Raw genomic sequence first — 17160 nt, forward strand, 5'->3', positions numbered from 1 at the left:
CGAATAGTTTATAATTATTTTCTCCCCAAGGGGCTGGGACATGGAGTACAGCTCTGCCCTGACTCCCTTGAAGCCTCGCTTTCAGGTTCTGATTGGCCCACAGGCCCATCAGTCAGAAATGGTCATCCACTGCATAGTACACCACCATCTATGTCCAGTTGCACTATTGCCATCGATAGCAACCATCAATGGCACTGACAACAGTGGCCATCCTTAGGATCATTTGTGAACTGGGAAAATATATGTTTTGTGCAGATATGTTTATTTGCCTTGTCTCATGAATGATTGTATTGTTGGGGGATTGTCTCCAATGAAAGGCCAAAACTGTTACCTGAGCTTCCTAGGGGGAGATGTATGAAATTTTGGGCAAAAATAGTGTGGAGATAGATATGGGGGTTTGTTTACCAAGCCCCGGACAGGGACAGATAAAATGGTCAGAGATAAAAGGACAGATTTATTAATCCTTGTGCAGTGATAAAATGGCCACTGATAATGCACTGCCATTAAGCTCCTAGCTGCCATTTTTCAAAGCCAGCCTGTAACTTGACAGCTAGGAGACGATTGGCTGGTACGTTATCACCGGCCACTTGATCACATCACAAGGCTAAATAAATCTGCCCCTTTATCTCTGACCGTTTTATCTGTCCCTATCCAGGGGTCGGTAAATAGACCCCAATATCAGTGCTCTTGTCTACCACATCTGTGTCACCCCTGTCTGTCAGCCCCTCTCACACACAGGGCTTCCTCCCCCCATGTGCTCTGGCTTCACTCACTTACCACTGGTATCCGGCCATTAGGTCAACAGTGTCTAGTGTCAACAGTCAAAAGGTTGACCACTATTGGTCAAGAGGCAGACGGTTGACCCATAAAAAAAGTTTGACACGGTCAAAAGGCAGACGCAATCAAAAGGTCTACATGAAAAGGGTCAACATGGAAAGATGTGGCCCATTCACGGCTCTTTGTGTTGTCCCGCCCCCTCCTCATAGACCCACAAATCGCAGCATTTGCAGTAATGCAGCTGGGGCTTGAAGACATGGGGCCCTGTCCCTCCCCCCCCCACTCCCCCAAGTATTTGGGAGAGCTTCAATAAAAATACATATTCCGTTTGTGTTTTCTGGTCCTTTAAAAGTCCCTGTCCTATGGGAATTACTTATGAGTAAACAGAACACATATTATGTACAGTATGTGTCACTAGAATGAGAATAGAGAACAGTCTGATTCCTTCCTGATACTCCACCGATATAGGAGAGAGCGTGCTGTTCTGCTTGCGTCCTGTAGACAGCAGCTACCTTGTGAAATACATCACAGCTTCCCCAGAAAGTGAAGAGTAGCACAGTGTTCCTGCATGGATGAGTCAACAGCACAGAGAGAGCGCTACTTGCAGAAATAAAATAGTCAGGTCTCCTGGGGTCTGATAGGAACAGACCTCAGTGCAGCAGCCGCAGCTTTTCCATGGCGAGATTTCTGCAGACCTAGACACATCTGGGTGAAGTGCAGACTTTCCTGTCATTACAGTACAGGGCAGCAGCTGTGGGGATGCCCTGGTTATCTGCTGCTTCACAATATCCCTGCTGTGCGCCTGCAAGCTCTTCACATCAGTCCCCTTCCGCTGCCCTTCCTGATGCTCACTCACAGACACACTTACATGATTACAGAGAATTCTCTTCCGAGGCTCAAGATGCAGATTACAGACAATGATCCTCACATCTGTAGCCGTAGCTGCAGTATACTGTAGGATAAAGCTGTGAAGCGCATTAGCATCCGAGGCGTGATACATTGCATTTTTATTTTAAGAACTGTGGCAGGGACAGCATCTTTACACATGAAAGTAATGTGGAAGATCCAGTCCAGGTTTTAGAGCAGCAGCAAGAAAAGTGATGTGATCAATGTTGGGCTGATTAGCAGCACCTGTGGCTTCCTAATAAAAGTGTTTCTAGGACAGGAGGTTTTTGCTCCTGATGGTGGCATAGCTGCCCAAGTGATAGGCCGGGGTGTGGGCTACGGTAGGGACCACTGGAGAATTCTGAAGAGTTTGAACTCACTATGCTGTGATTACCTGTATGCTGCTTGCTGTGGGTGTGGTATAGGGTTCCGACAGTCGGGATCCCGACTGGCCTGACTCAGACAGCATGGTGAGCGCAACAAAGCCCCTTGCGAGGGAGAATAGCCGGTGGCCGTCGGGAACCCGCCTGTCAGTGTTTTAACAGACGGGATCCCGACGTTGAGTAAATGACTGTCGGGATCCTGACTGTCAGAACCCCGTCCGGCACCTGCTTGCTGTAACTATACTTGCCTATGCTGTGTACCTGGTATGCTGTGACCTGCTCCAAAAATTAAGACCAAGACTTCTTGATCAAGTGTATGTGATTCCTTGTCACAGACATACACATAATAGCTGGAATAAGCCAGTGAGAAACGCAATGAAGGAGGTTTGTGCGTCCCCATTTTACAAAGATCAAGGTCTATGCAATGTTCTCTCCAGGCCTTTGTCATGAACGCTCTGCATCACTTACACCACCTGGCTTATGGAGTGCATTGTGGTCAGCGGAGTTGCTCCCTGTTATTCTGATTGAGTCGGACGGCTGCGTGTGCGGATAGACGGCCGATGTTTTGTTTGTGCGTATGTGCAGAGGCGCTTCTGCGCATGTGCGAATGCCTCGCACGTCCCAACACAGCGTGAATTCCATGCGGAAAATGATCGTACGGAACCATCCGAACCACCCTGCTCAGATGGTTCCGTACGATTGTTTTCCGCACGGAATTCATGTGTGAAGGGCTGTTTGGGCTCATTACTATATGCGTACGCCCAGCGTTTCATGGGAGTTCCCATGAAAACGCTGGGCGTACGTATGGTAATGTGACCGTGACGCACGTGTGGGGGGTGGACAGCTGACATAGCCGGATGTCAGCTGCCCGCCCATATCCCTGCTTTCATACGGAAAAATGTCTGAGTGGTCTGGAGCACTCTGTGCTGCCTGACCACTTGGTCCATCATTCGATGGTCGGCGACCATCGGAGGATGGGGGAGGTTCCCACAGGCCAGCGAGTGGGTGTTCACATGAAAAATCCACTTGCAGTCCATTCGCTTGGCGTCCTACCGCATTCGGACGGCGTGAGCGATCCGTACGATAGGTGGGGTTAAGAACACTCGTGCTCGTCTGAAATACGCAACCGTTCCGAATCAGAATAAGGGCCTGTGTGAGGATCATGTCCATCCCCTCCATTTCAAGTGTCATGGCAGACTCCCAGCCTCTCTCTCTCCTCCCTGGAGCCCACTAGGCAGGGGATAGGATACTGGGTGTTGGGAAGGGAGGAGGGGGGTGCGCCCACCCAGTCCATTTCTGTGTGTGTCCCTGTTGCCTCATGGTGCCTCCTGGCTTTGGAGAACCTCTGGGGAGAACATATACATACTATGTAGGGCTAATTCATAGTCGGACGCATATGCAGCTGTGTTTCATTTGGCCTCGGCAGCCAACCAATGCAAGTGCAGCGTTATTGGAGTGAAGTACCTAGCCAAAGCGTGGCAAGGGGACACAATACACTCGTTGGGGATCCTTATGCTCAGGTGTCTACATTGACCCCCCAAAAAGTTAAAAACTGCTATCACTATGGCCCCTACACATGGGCCTTTATTCAGATCTGATCGCAGTACAATTTTGTTTAGAAAATGGGCAAAACCATGTGCACTGCAGGTGGGGCAGATGTAACATGTGCAGAGAGAGTTAGGTTTGTGTGAGTTATTTTGTTTCTGTGCAGTGTAAATACTGACTGCTTTATCTTTACACTGCCATTTAGATTTCAGTTTCAACACACCCCACCCAAATTTAACTCTCTGTAGGGGCATTTTCTAAGTGATCTAGTTAGAGCGCTTACAAAATGACCTACAATCGCTCCGTGTGCAGGCCCCAGTACTATCCTTATTCTGGGATAGTTGGAGCTTTCGATTTATTGATGCAGCTGTGTTTTTTACCCAAAACAAATTAATGTTGGGTCCCTAGGACAATTGTATTAAGATGTGAGATTGTGATGTCTTCCAAAAATATGCAGTGCCCATTTTATCTTGCTCTTATGATAAATCGTATGGATCGCACGCCAATCGCATGTGTCACCTGACGCGATGCATGGGCACGTTGGTCGACTCTGGCATCTCAAAATATTGGCCCTTATTCTGGTTCACTCACAAAGGCAAATTTCTTCTCAAATGGACAAAACCATGTACACTGCAGGTGGGGCAGATGTAACTTGTGCAGAGAGAACTAGATTTGGGTAGGGTTTTACTTCAAACTGAAATCTATATTGCAGTGTAAAAATAAAGCAGTCAGTATTTACCCTGCACAGAAACAAAATAACTCACCCAAATCTAAATCTCTCAGCAAGTTACATCTGCCCCCCTGCAGTGCACATGGTTTTGTCCATTTGAGAAGGATTTATCACAATGCGATGTACGAATTGTCAGTTTATATACCCCCAGATAGTCCAGCCCTCATTACATCACCTGATTTCAATTGGCAAGGGGCATGCGATTAAATGAACGATTGTATGCACATTGAATGCAAAAAAAACACTTGAGATAAGGCACGGGGAGCTTCAACGGAAATTGCATCGCGCTGGGCACAATTACTCTGTTCCGCTAACATTCTGGTCCTCTTACCCTCAATGTACCTTGCATATATACTAACTTGCTGTATACTCTGTAAACTTACTAAAATATATATACTAAAAAAATGTAGTAGCAAAATGTTTACTCTCACAAAGATCACAGCGGAGCAGACTAAGGGCCCAATTCAGATGTAGCCCGTTTCATCTTAGTAGGGGCTGGCGATTCTATCGCTAGCCATCCGCCGCCACCGACGGTCCCCATCGCCGCCCGACCCCTCCCCCCTAACCCTGCCCGTCTCCCTGAAGCAGAGACGGGCAGGGTCCCGCTGCCCAGCCGCCAAGAGACTGGGACCCGCGTGCACGTGAGACACACGCCCGTCCTAGTCTGATGGAGTCCCTCTCCGATGGCTCTTGCCAGCGGGGACGTTCTGGCGAAAGCTGACAGGGTGCTCCATCTGTATGTAGCCACCTGTACATGAGAAGGTGTTTCTGCGACACCGGTTACAGGACCCAAAGCTGCAACATGGCTGCTAGCATTTGGAAACTGTGATGTGGTGCGTACCAGAAAATTGGGGCAGCTTTTCTGGAGTACCAAAGCCAGTGTCTCCATCTCTGGCTCCAGCAGCATCATTGCGTCGGACATTGTGAAGAACCTGAGGGATACCCAGATATCTCAGCTGATCCAATGTTTGCGTCTCTGGATGCAGCATCGGATGAAAGAAATCGGCAGCGGCCATCTTTTTACTTGCCGGTTTTCATTTTTTAGCACAGGCACCGCACACAGACGCAACAGCTGTTCTGTAGTTTGTAGTGACAGCTCCTAATATCTGAGGTACATTGGACGGCGATGGTCAGGACCTCGGTGTATAAGATAAGAAAGGAAGGTGAAAGGCAGCAGGCTGGCGTTGTACCTTTTGTGATTGAAAAGCTGGAGAATAGTAGAATAGTGCGCTATTGATTTTATGAAGAAAGGAAGAATGTATGCCAAGGGCATGAAGCATGCGAGTCTTAAAATTCCAATTAATTCTATCAATTGCTTTCTCAGCATCAGTAGAGAGCGCCGTTCCCGAGGTCCTGTGATGGGCAGCCGAGTGGATAAGCTTTAAAAGTTTGTGATATTTTCATGTTCACACAAAACAGACTTCTTCAAAGTGTGGTGTGTGTGGCAGGGGTACACATTAATTCAACACATAGAAAGGTTGACACATGAACAACATGGCTAAGGTCAACAGGGTCGGAATGCCGACACAAGCATTAGGTCGACAATGGCAAGGTCAACAGTAAAAAAGGTCGACATGAGTTTTTCATGTTTTGTTTTTGCCGACATGTGCCGACAGGTGGTATTTCATACCCTACCATCCACTAAGGCATGATGGGAGAAGATAATAATGTGCCGAGCGCAGCGAGCCATATAAGGGGGCGCAGTACATTTTCACCATGTCCATGTCGAGGGTTGGGATCATTTGGTCTACAGCATTTTGGTCGACAGTCATTAGGTCAACACCATTATGTCAACATGGGAAAAGGTCAACATGGGTCTAGGTCGACCTAGGAAAGGTCGACCTGGGGAAGGTCGAAAGGTCATTAGTTCGACAGGTCGTTAGTTCGACAGGTCGTTAGTTCGACAGGTCATTAGTTCGACATTGTCTAGGTCGACAGTCAAATGGTCGACATGGGGGTTTTGACTGTTTTTTTACCTGAATGTCAACACAGTGGACATGGACACAGGTCAAAGTGCACCGCATCCCCTCGGATCGCTCGCTGCGCTCGGCACACTATTTTATTCTCCCACCACGCCCTAGTGGATGGTAGGGCATGAAATACCGCCTGTCGGCACATGTTGGCTGAGCAAACAGTGAAAAACTCCATGTCGACCTTTTGACTGTCGACCTAGACAATGTCGAACAAATGACCTGTCTAACTAACGACCTGTTGAACTAATGACCTTTCGACCTAGAACTACAGTATGTCAACCTTTTCCCATGTCGACCTAGACCCATGTCGACCTAATGGTGTCAACCTAGTGACCTTCCAACCGTGTCGAGCCAATGCATGTCGGCCTCATATGGGTGGACCTAATGACCCATACCTGTGGCAGGCACTGGGGATGTCACCGTCTCTTCCTCTTGTCACCTGCAAGTTCTGGGGTTTTACCAACATGCAGCCGGTAGCACGGCCCAGGGCATCTTAATGGTGCTTTGCGCAGTGCTCTTCTTTCCTAGTACTTCCAAGGGTGACATAGAGCCCTGCGTACAAGTCTACATGTGAGTGGGTGTTTACATTTACTTCCATTCATTACAGCTGACGTTTTCTCTGCTTGGGGCCAGATGCACTAAGCTTCTAAAGTGATAAAATGGAGAGTGATAAACAACCAACCAATTAGCTCCTGTCTGATACAGTCTCTGTGACATGTCAGGCAGGAGCTGATTGGCTGGCTGTTTATCACTCCCCATTTTATCACTTTTGAAGCTTAGTGCATCTGGCCCCGGATCTGGTGCGATAGGTGTGCAGACACATAGCTATGCCTTGTGCACTGCAAACACAGAAAAGCCACAGCCTTAATGGATATTGCGGGTGATTCTAGTTGACTCTTTAGGCTGCGAAGCTCGTAGCTTACAGAGGCCGTCTGCAGTCTGGGTTTGCACATGCGCAGAGGCAGAACTCTGGGAGACAATGGAGTCATCTGCCGCCGGGCTCCTGCTCCCAAGGGGGCACCTCTCCTCCCCTGCAAGTTTAAATCAGTTAACTGAAAGACATCATATCACTTCTGTCGGTGACTCCCCCATCAAGCAGGACCATAGATGTCACACTCTTTATTTTAAACAGAATTTTTGCAAGTGTAATACCCTGTATTAGACATAAAAACACTTGCATACAAATATTTATATAAGGTGGTGTGTGTGCGTATGTGTGGGGGGGGGGGGAGGGGATGGGGGCATCAATATTTATCTTGCCAACGGGCAACTGGGATGAACTTACGCCACTGCACATTCGCAAACCCCAACCATCAGGGCAGGGGCAGTATCCGGTTCACAACTACTGTGTGTCATATTCTTCTGTGGCACAGTGTGTGTGTGTCCATCAACCCGTTGTACTCCTTGATGTGTGAGGACCACTTTGCAGAGAATAGGGGGCTTAGATGAAGGGCTGCAAGCTTAATGTTTTGATCAACATATGAGCAAAGGGCCTGATTCACAGATGTATCCTAATGCATGTGCAGCTGTGATCCCGCACACAGCTACTATGCGACAATGCGCTAACGCTGCCACCACGTGGATATGTACTGATGCACGTGCAGCTGTGATCCCGCACACAGCTACTATGCGACAATACGCTAACGCTGCCACCACGTGGATATGTACTGATGCACGTGCAGCTGTGATCCCGCACACAGCTACTATGCAACAATGCGCTAACGCTGCCACCACGTGGATATGTATTAATGCATGTGCAGCTGTGATCCCGCACACAGCTACTATGCAACAATGCGCTAACGCTGCCACCACGTGGATATGTACTAATGCGCCCTCCCTGAGTAACCCTATTGTCAAACAGAATGGCTGCAGGTTCTGAGATGCTGGAGCCATGTTATCTGATTATAAGATAACAGCTGTACGCACCCCCTGGAAATGGTTGCAACAAATCTTCAGCCTCTCCCCCTTCCCCCCCCCCCCCCCCAAAAAAAAAACAGTCCCTGGCAATCAACCTAAACACACGCGTAGTGCGACCATGAGAAACATACGTCAGCCAATAATCGCTTACCTCTGTAAGTATAAACATTACATACAACTCTGAATCCCCAAACTTTTATTTACTAGATACACCCATACTTGCCCACTCTACTGGAATGACCGGGAGGTTCCAGAAAACCGGGTGGCGCTCCCAGCCTCCCAGAATAGTCGCCAAGTTCCCCGGTCAGTCGCACTGAATTGGTCCTCGTGGACCCGCCCCCTTCCCCACACTGCCGATAATCTGGGAATTGTAAAGCAGGGCCGAGATGATGCGGTTGTTCAGTTACGCTCCCTGTTCTACCCTTTATTCAGTATCACATTCCCCATTCACCACCCATGCCGCGTCCCCCACAGTGCACACCTGGCCGCCCCCTCCAGCCTTTGCTGTATTACGTGTCCTTTATCTTGACCATCTTTTTATTCCATTACCTTTTCCATTGATTCCATTTTCCTCTTCCATTGATTCTCACTTGGCGTTATCCCATCAACTAGAATAAATCATTTTGTTCCAAGGAAATGTTTCGATTGACCACTGTCTCCATCCTTGGCCTCACGCACGTTGCTACTAAAGGTCAATTCTATTCAACGTCAATTTTTATCGATTTTATTCAATTAAATTCATCGATATTTGGTTTCAGGGGCTGAAACATACATTTACTAACAAATACTTTTTTTATATTCATTTTTAAATGTTACGTAATGTGTAATGCCCTGGAAACACAACATCAGTGTAGACCATTTTCCATCAATTTGCTATCAATTAACATAGTAAATATGCCCCTAAAAAAATCCCCTTCTCAATAAATTAGCCCCTGTGTTATGGATGGTTACCGATAACGCCGAGGAATAGCATACCTCCCTACGAATTTGGGGAGAGTCCAATGCCAGATTAAGAATGGGGGGGGGTGCAGCTCCAGACCTACACGTAAAAATTGGCACCTCATTATGACAGCATGCTGATCACCAGGTGGCCACATGGTCGGCCATGATCATATGTATTAACATTGCATTTCTATTTTCCACACAATACAGTATATAGTGTATGGGTCCTACATGGCATTGTTATCGCCTCCTCCGCTTCTTGCTTATGTCCTGGCCATCCATGCCATCTTCATTTCTTGACTTTGGACATTGCCTGCACCTCATGTCAGGGGCGTAACTAGAAGTTTGTGGGTCCCCATTGCAATATCTTGAAAGCGCACCCCTCCCATCATTGTCCCTACAATTTCCCTTAGGCCACAAGGAAAGAGAGAAGAGACAGAAAGAGAGGGGTGGTCTGGGAGAGAGAGAGAGAGACGGGGCTTCATTGGAAAAGAGGGAATTAGAAAAAGAGAGGAACAGGAAATAGGATGTCAGAGAGATAAAGAGGGAGGAGCAAGAGAGAGAAGTGGGATGCGTACAAGAGTGAGAGAATGTCAGGGAGAGAGAAAGAGGGGAGCAAGGGAGTGAGAGTGTCAGGGAGAGAGACAGGGTGTCAGGTAGAGAGAAAATGAGAGAGAAAGAGGGCAGGATGCTCTAAACCAAAAATGCGGTAAAAAAACAGTTTTCTGGGTTTTTACCGCATTTTTGTATGCAATAAAGCCCCTCCGTTGGGGCATTGCTGCGGAGGGAATCCACAGCTTCTGCTGGCAATACCCTGTAGAAGCCTATGGGCTCCGCAGTGCTGTCAGAGGGATCCTGAGTCCGGGCCGCCACTCTGCGCTGGTCTCAGACCCAGAAGTCCAGCACAGTAGCTGCATCACAAAGGACAGCTCTTATCGCAAGAGCTGTCCTCTGTCTTACTAATCACATATGTTCGTACATATGCGATTAGTATAACTGCATTAGCCGGAGGAGAGGGCCGGTGGATGTTAGAACATCACGCCCATTGAGAGAGAGAGAGAGAGAGAGAGAGACAGTGGGCAGTATTCAATGAAAAAAATTCGCCGTGCATGGCGAGAGATTTTTTCTCTCGCCATGCACTCGCCCTGTTCCAGAGAGCTCGCTGCCACTCCTGCTCCCTCTATTCAATGTGTTTAAGACTCGCCGCCACTTGCGGCGAGTCTTAACCCCAGCAGCGGACGAGCGTCCGCGGCAGGGAGCTGGCAGGGAGCCGTGGGACGGTGGCAGCCAGTCTCCCTGGCTGCCCCAGAACATATGTGGAGGGAAGGTGGGCTCCCCGGGACCCAGGCAGCACAAGCTGCCCCCCCCCCTATAGCCAGCGGGGGACCCAGTATTTACTGCACCCAATCGTGCATATGTAATGATCGGATGCAGTGAATATATGAATATCTAATGAGCGGCTCGAGAGCTCCGGCCCCCTGCTGGCTGCTCTGTGTAAAAAAAAAAAAAATGTAAAAAATATTTTTTTAAAAATTCAATATATATTCATGTGCTATAAGCACATGAATAAAAATAACATGCCCCTTCACAGAAAAAAAATCCTGATTTTTTTGACACCAAAATTAAAAAAAAAACCTTTTAGTTTAAAAGTTCACATTCCAGCTCTCCATGAAAAGATGGAGAATTGCTACACGGAGAGACACGGCGAAAATCACTTAGAAAGACGGCGAATATTTCACATTGAATAGGGTTGCTCGCTTTTGGAGAGCAAAATGCTCCGTCCAAGGCGAAAAAAGCACAAATTCGCCAAAAACAGGGCAAATTTTTCTCATTGAATACTGCCCAGTGTGTGTCATGGAGAGGGAAAGGGGGGAGAGAGGAAGAGACAGGGAGAGTCAATGCCAGGTAAGGAGAGAGAGGGGGAGGGGAAAAGAGAGAGAAAAAGAGAGTAAGCAGTCCAGGGGGATAGAGAAGGATAGAAGAAAGGTGTGAGAGAGGGTGATAGAGAGAAAGAGAGAGTGGAAAAAAAAAGGTGAGAGGAGGGGGAGGGGAAGTGTAAAATAGGTGTGAGAGAGAGCAGGAGAAGATATGCAAAATTTTATACCTCCTAATCTCCACCAATCTGTCTCCCCCAGTACAGGTTGAACTGTGCCCCCTTACCACCCTTCCTCTTTTGTATAGGCGTGTCACTGTTTACCTGAAGCCATGGCAGCAGGTCTCCTAGACAGAGCAGGGTTGCCGGGTCTTCTGTTAACTGGCTCCAGGCTCCAGCAGCTAGTGGTCTCCTTATTGCCAGAGCCGGAGGGGGGAGTATGGGATGGCGGGGGCGGTGTTGGTGGGTGGAGCGCGGGACTGCGGCGGCACTGCTATTGAAAGGCCAATGTCACTGCAGCTAGGTGAGCATGTCTCTTCGGCAGCAGTGCGGGAGGGGGGGGGCTGCGTCTGCAGTGTCGCTGCCCGCAGCACTGCATAAAAAACTGCAAATGGTGCAGGGGACTGCCAGCTTAGCATTGGGCCCCCCAAACGTCCGGGCCCCATAGCAGCTGCATCCCTGCACCCTCCATAGTTACGCCACTGCCTTGTGTCACTTACTGTACCTCTTCGGATCAGGGCCCTCCTGTTCTCACAGCCCTCTTCTTGCATTTCAATTACAGCTCTCTTACCCAGCTGCCATCTATACCCGCATCTCTTCTCACCTGCGTTCATTCACCTCTACCACTGGCACCTGCCCCTGGTAACAGACTACTTCTCTGCTTCCCTACATTTTAGATGTATTGTGTACTGAGAACTGTGCTGCCAGAGGTGTACCTATAGATTTGTAGGCCCCATAGCAAAGGTTTGTAAGGGCCCTCTAACTAGCAGCTTATGGTTATAAATGTATGTAAATGAAAACATATTACTTACACAGCAAAGATGGGCCCCCTTCAGGTCCGGGCCCCACAGCAGCTGCACCCCTTGCAGCAATGGTAGTTATACCCTATGGTGGTGTGCTGCTAACTGTTACCTGTGCTGTTTTGTTCTTCAGTTACTGTAATGTTTAGTTCTGTGTACCCTGTATTGTTCTAATGTGTGCCCTATGTACGGCGCTGCCAACCACTTGTGGCACCTTATACATAAAATGTTATAATAATAACCATACGTTTGAACCTATTTGTGCTTTAGCTTATACCGAAAATGACTAATTTGGAAGATTCTCTGTGACACTGTCCCTCCTCGTTATTCCCCATTACTCGTTTCTCAGTTTCCAGTGTATGGGTTTCTGCTCTGCTCCCAATCTCACCCTCCTTAATGTGCACACAGAGCCCAAGGCCTTGCCGTCAGCTCTTCCAAAACCAAGAATCCATTCTATAAATAGCTTCTCCTCAATGGGTGTCCCCACTGATGTCACCCTGTAAAGGCCCAGCTCTCCAGTCTGTGCTGATGAAGCTGGGCAGAATGCAAGCTAATGACATGTTCGGTGGAAGTAATGTATTGTACGGTAACTATTAATAGGTGCAGCATCCCAGCGGGCCTGGAGGGTTTACCTGGTCTTCTCATTGCCACTATTGGTTGGGGGAGGGGGAAGGACAGGGGGGATCTGACTAGCAGCATCTGCCCAGAGAGTTCTGTGTTTTACTCCTTTATCATTTTTAATCATTTTAATGATCTGTGACCATATAATATGCTCAGTATAATCTACACCACATCTAAACCCCATTCACACAGCAATTAAAACCAGGTATGGATGTTGTGGGTAATTTATGCACATATAACAGGGTTGCCAACCCTCCTGGAATGGCCGGGAGGATCCCGAAAATCGGGCCCCCATCCCAGCCCCCCTGAAAGGAGGGCCACCCTCCTGGATTCTGGCAGACCCCCTTCCGCCCCTGGAAGTACCTGGTTATAGAAGCTTGAAATTGCCGCTATTCGCGGCTTTTCGGTGGAAGGGGGCAGGGCTAAATATGCTAATCGTGCATATTTAGCCCCACCCCCTCGCCGGAGACCCGCATATTGCGGGATTTGCATACTGGGGGTAGGGACTGATGATGCAGGGTTGCCTACCCTCCCTGAATGGCCGGGAGTCTCCTGAAAAGCGGGTCCCCCTCCCGGCCCCCCGGAAGGGTGGGCAGCCCTCCCGGATTCAGGGGGGAACCCCCACTGTGCCCCCGATCGCAGCATTAAAATGCCGCAATCCGCAGGTCTCAAAAGAGTGGGCGGAGCTAAAATGGCAAAATTGCGTCATTTTAGCCCCGCCCCCTCCACGGGGATCCGTGAATTTAGCGGTTTACCATAATGGGGGTGGGGCTTAGTGATGTCGCGCTCGAGCCCCGCCCTCCGAGCAGCTGCTGAAACTCTTCTCTCCGGGCTTCTCCCGGAGAGGAGAATATTAAAGTCGGCAACCCTGTGATGATGTCTCCATCAGGCCCCGCCCCCAGAAGTGATGCTGACAGTCTCCGCTCCGGGCTTCTCCCGTAGAGGAGACTGTGAAAGTCGGCAACCCTGACATATAAATGTTACACATCTTTCATAGTAGCCTGTGTCCCGTAATGTGTGTGGTTTGGGGTACGTGTTGTTTATTCGTCCAATGATGAAGGTAATTTACATTCATTGTGCTATTGAATATGTCCTAATAATATTATTATGGCCGTTACTACAAAGCTTCTGGCATATTCAATGCAGTATGCACTCATTAAGTCGACAGTCAAAAGGTTGACCCCTATATGTCAACAGTCAGAAGGCTGACACATGAAAAAGGTCGTCAGGATCAAAAGGTCGACACAAGCAAATGGTTGACATGCATTTTTTTCATGATTCTTTTTTTAAACAACTTTTTCATACTTTACCATCCCAGCGGTCATAGAGGTAGGATATAACCGCGTGCCCACCATGGAACACTAATAGGGTGTCCATGTTGACCTATGTCGACATAGACACAAAAACCATGAAAAACTCCTTGTGTCAACCTTTTCCTTGTGTCAACCTTCTGGCCATGTCGACCGAATGCCTTTCAACCTTTGTTATGTGTCGACCTGCCTGTTGACCAATTATGGTCGACCTTTTGACAGATGACATTAAAAATATTTAACTTTATTATAAACATTTCTCCTTTTTAAATGAAATATTCATCCAGAAAAAGAAATGAGAAACATCCAGAAAATGTAAAAAGGATGTTATTAAAGTACAGTCATTATGATGTGTATAGCTGGGGCATTCATTTGGCTGCCTCTCTGTAATGAATGCACATGGGACCCGGAGTCATGGGGGCCACAAACCCTACTCAATGTGACGGCAGCCCCGCCTTCTGGGTGGTATATTTAGAATGATGGTGCCGACTGATTCACTGTGCCAGAACCTTTGCCAAATTCACATGGAAGATTGTTCTGCGGGCAGAAAGTGGTGATGGGGGGGGGGGGGTATTTACTGCACAACAACCCCCCACCCCTGCTGTTAATGGAACTGTGGCCTTATGCTTGTGGTTATTAAGTGCATACCTCCCAACATACAACCCTCTAAATCGGGCCTGAAGGGGACGTGGCCCATGCTGTTATTGTCCGTCACTTTGGGAGCATTGGCAGCATTGCATGAGCTGTTGGCCATGCCCCCAGCCCTCTGTCTCATTAAATAGAGGCTGTGTGTATGCGTATGCTGAGCAGAGCAGTGGCAGGCGGAGGGACTCCCAAGCGCCCTCCCACACACACACACACAACTCGAAATACTGCCGTCCCCAGGCGGGACGTGGGATACGGGAATTTGTCCCAGGAAAATCGGGACAGTTGGGAGGTATGAGATGCTTCTTGTTGATGTTAGTCAAAGTAGTAATGTGGGAGAATGGCCTAGTACACCCACTCTAATGCTAAACGTTTACTCTCGGTAAATTACAGTTGAGTTCTATGGAGGAGATCCTAAGTACAGTACATAGTATTAATCAAAACTTGGAAGAGATAAAGAAAAATCTCTGGGTCATGGACGGCTGGGGAGAGGCATGGTTTCACTTTTGGGTGATTAGCTATGAGAGAGAGATCGAGGGAAAGGGAGAAAGACAGAGAGAGAGAGAGACCAGGGGCAGGGAGGGGAAAAATGAGACCAGGAGTCAGAGAGAAAAAGTAACAGAGGGAGAAAGAGACCAGGGTCAGGGAGGGAAAGAAAGAGTTATAGACAAATATAGATGAAAGAGAGAGACCAGGGGAAGAGAGGTAAAGAGAGAGACCAAGGTCAGAGAGAGAGAGAGAGAGAGACCAGGGGAAGAGAAGTAAGGAGAGAGACCAAGGTCAGAGCGAGCGAGAGAGAGACCAAGGTCAGAGAGAGAGAGAGAGAGACCAGGGGAAGAGAGAGGTAAAGAGAGAGACCAGGAACAGAAAGAAAGTAACCAAAAGTAGAGAGGAAAATATAGAGATCAGCACAGGCTTCAGGGGCAAATCATGCGATGGAGGAGAACCGGAATGGCAGGCCTGACTACCATGCTCTACTAGGAAGGCAGGAGACTCCTCTCATGTGGTTTTTACGCCGGGATCGTGATGTCAGACCCCGCAATAGTAGTATCGTAGAGGAGGAGGGTAGGAGAAAGAAGGGGAGGAGCCCCAGGCGCCTCCTTCTGCATCTTAGTTACAGTAAGAGCCTGGCCAAGCTTACTGCACACCGCCAGGTAGTGTACTACCCTGGATTGTAGATTTACCTTTTTGGCAGGTACAGTATAATTTTTTTTATGGCTTGTACCTTTTTTTGGGGGGGTCTCCAACTGCCCATTATAGGTCTACGAAAGGGGGTGTGACCACGCCTCTTTCCCCATGACCACGCCCCCTTTCAAATTGTACCAGTTTTTGCTCTTAAGACAGTAGTGTCAAACTCATGGCCCTCCAGCTGTTGGGGAACTACACATCCCAGCATGCCCTGCCACAGATTTTATATAATGGATTGTTAAAACTGTGGCAGGGCATGCTGGAACATGTAGTTCCACAACAACTGGAGGGCTATGAGTTTGACACCACTGTCTTAAGATGTTGGAGGGTATGCAAATATTCTCTGTACAGAGCTTCATTAACTAGTTATGTATAAACTATAATAATAATTATACCCTTAGCCACTGTCCACCCACTTCATGCTAGGCGCAAGCCATTGTTACATGTTGTGTTATGGCTGTTACAATGTTGTTACATTGATGGGATGGTGCTGTAAGCTACATGTCTTCCCAACAGGTTCAGGATATCCAGGCTTCGAGGTCCTAGGGATGAAGTGGCTGCCTTGCCTGAGTCGGCTTCAAGCGAAGGAAATTACGCCTTATGAGGTGGGAGATCGGCCGTGGCAGGCAAGTGTGGACCAGCTGGCCTCCACTCCTGCCCTAGTATGTGCCCTACGCCACGTCCACGCCTTCACCACCCTGGCCAGTGCTATCAGAGAGCTTGTTCCCACCACAGGAAAGCTGCAAGCCCAGCTCATCATGTCTGCTACACCGGAAATTGCTTATCGGCAGGCGGCCCTAATTTTCACAGACAGGGACTTGGTTTCTGGTAAACATCATCTCATATCACACCTGTGCTCTGATGTTCTGTCTGGGGAACTTCTTCCTGTAGGGGGGACATATATTCCCTCATCGTTCCTTCTACTCCCTTATTGTGCTTCTGTGACCACTGGGCTCTCCATCTTGGCTAACCACTTTTCCACTGATCTATGTGTGAGGGGGATACGGTCAGTTGGTCGACCTAAATATAATCAACAGTCATTAGGTCGACACTGTTGTGTCGACATAATGCAAGGTCGACAGGGGTCTAGGTCAACATGGGACAAGGTCGATGTGGGGTTTTTCACAGTTTATTTTTTTGAGCCGACATGTGGTGACAGGCGGTATATCATGCCCTACCATCCACTAGGGCGTGGTGGGAGAATAAAATAGCGCCCGAGCATGGCGAGCCATGCGAGGGGACGCGGTGCACTTAATCCAGTGTCCATGTTGACTGTGTCGACATTCGGTCAAAAAACAGGGAAAACCCCCACGTCGACCTTTTGACTGTCGACCTAGACCATGCCGACCTAA

The 17160-nt window shown here is 48.4% G+C and overlaps 1 protein-coding gene across 4 annotated transcripts in view; it reads left to right on the top strand.

The window, feature by feature from the left end:
- LOC146020071 (dynein axonemal assembly factor 8-like) overlaps positions 1-17160 on the top strand; it is a 309887-nt gene that overhangs the window by 233720 nt on the left and 59007 nt on the right. For all 4 annotated transcript variants that reach the window (XM_083152871.1, XM_083152874.1, XM_083152872.1 and 1 more), the window contains one exon: positions 16325-16636. In XM_083152871.1, the coding sequence (XP_083008997.1) occupies positions 16325-16636 (312 nt within the window). The remainder of the gene's footprint in view (positions 1-16324; positions 16637-17160) is intronic.

This window comes from Crinia signifera, chromosome 7 (assembly GCF_055691185.1).
Source record: "Crinia signifera chromosome 7, ASM5569118v1, whole genome shotgun sequence".
Taxonomy (NCBI): domain Eukaryota; kingdom Metazoa; phylum Chordata; class Amphibia; order Anura; family Myobatrachidae; genus Crinia; species Crinia signifera.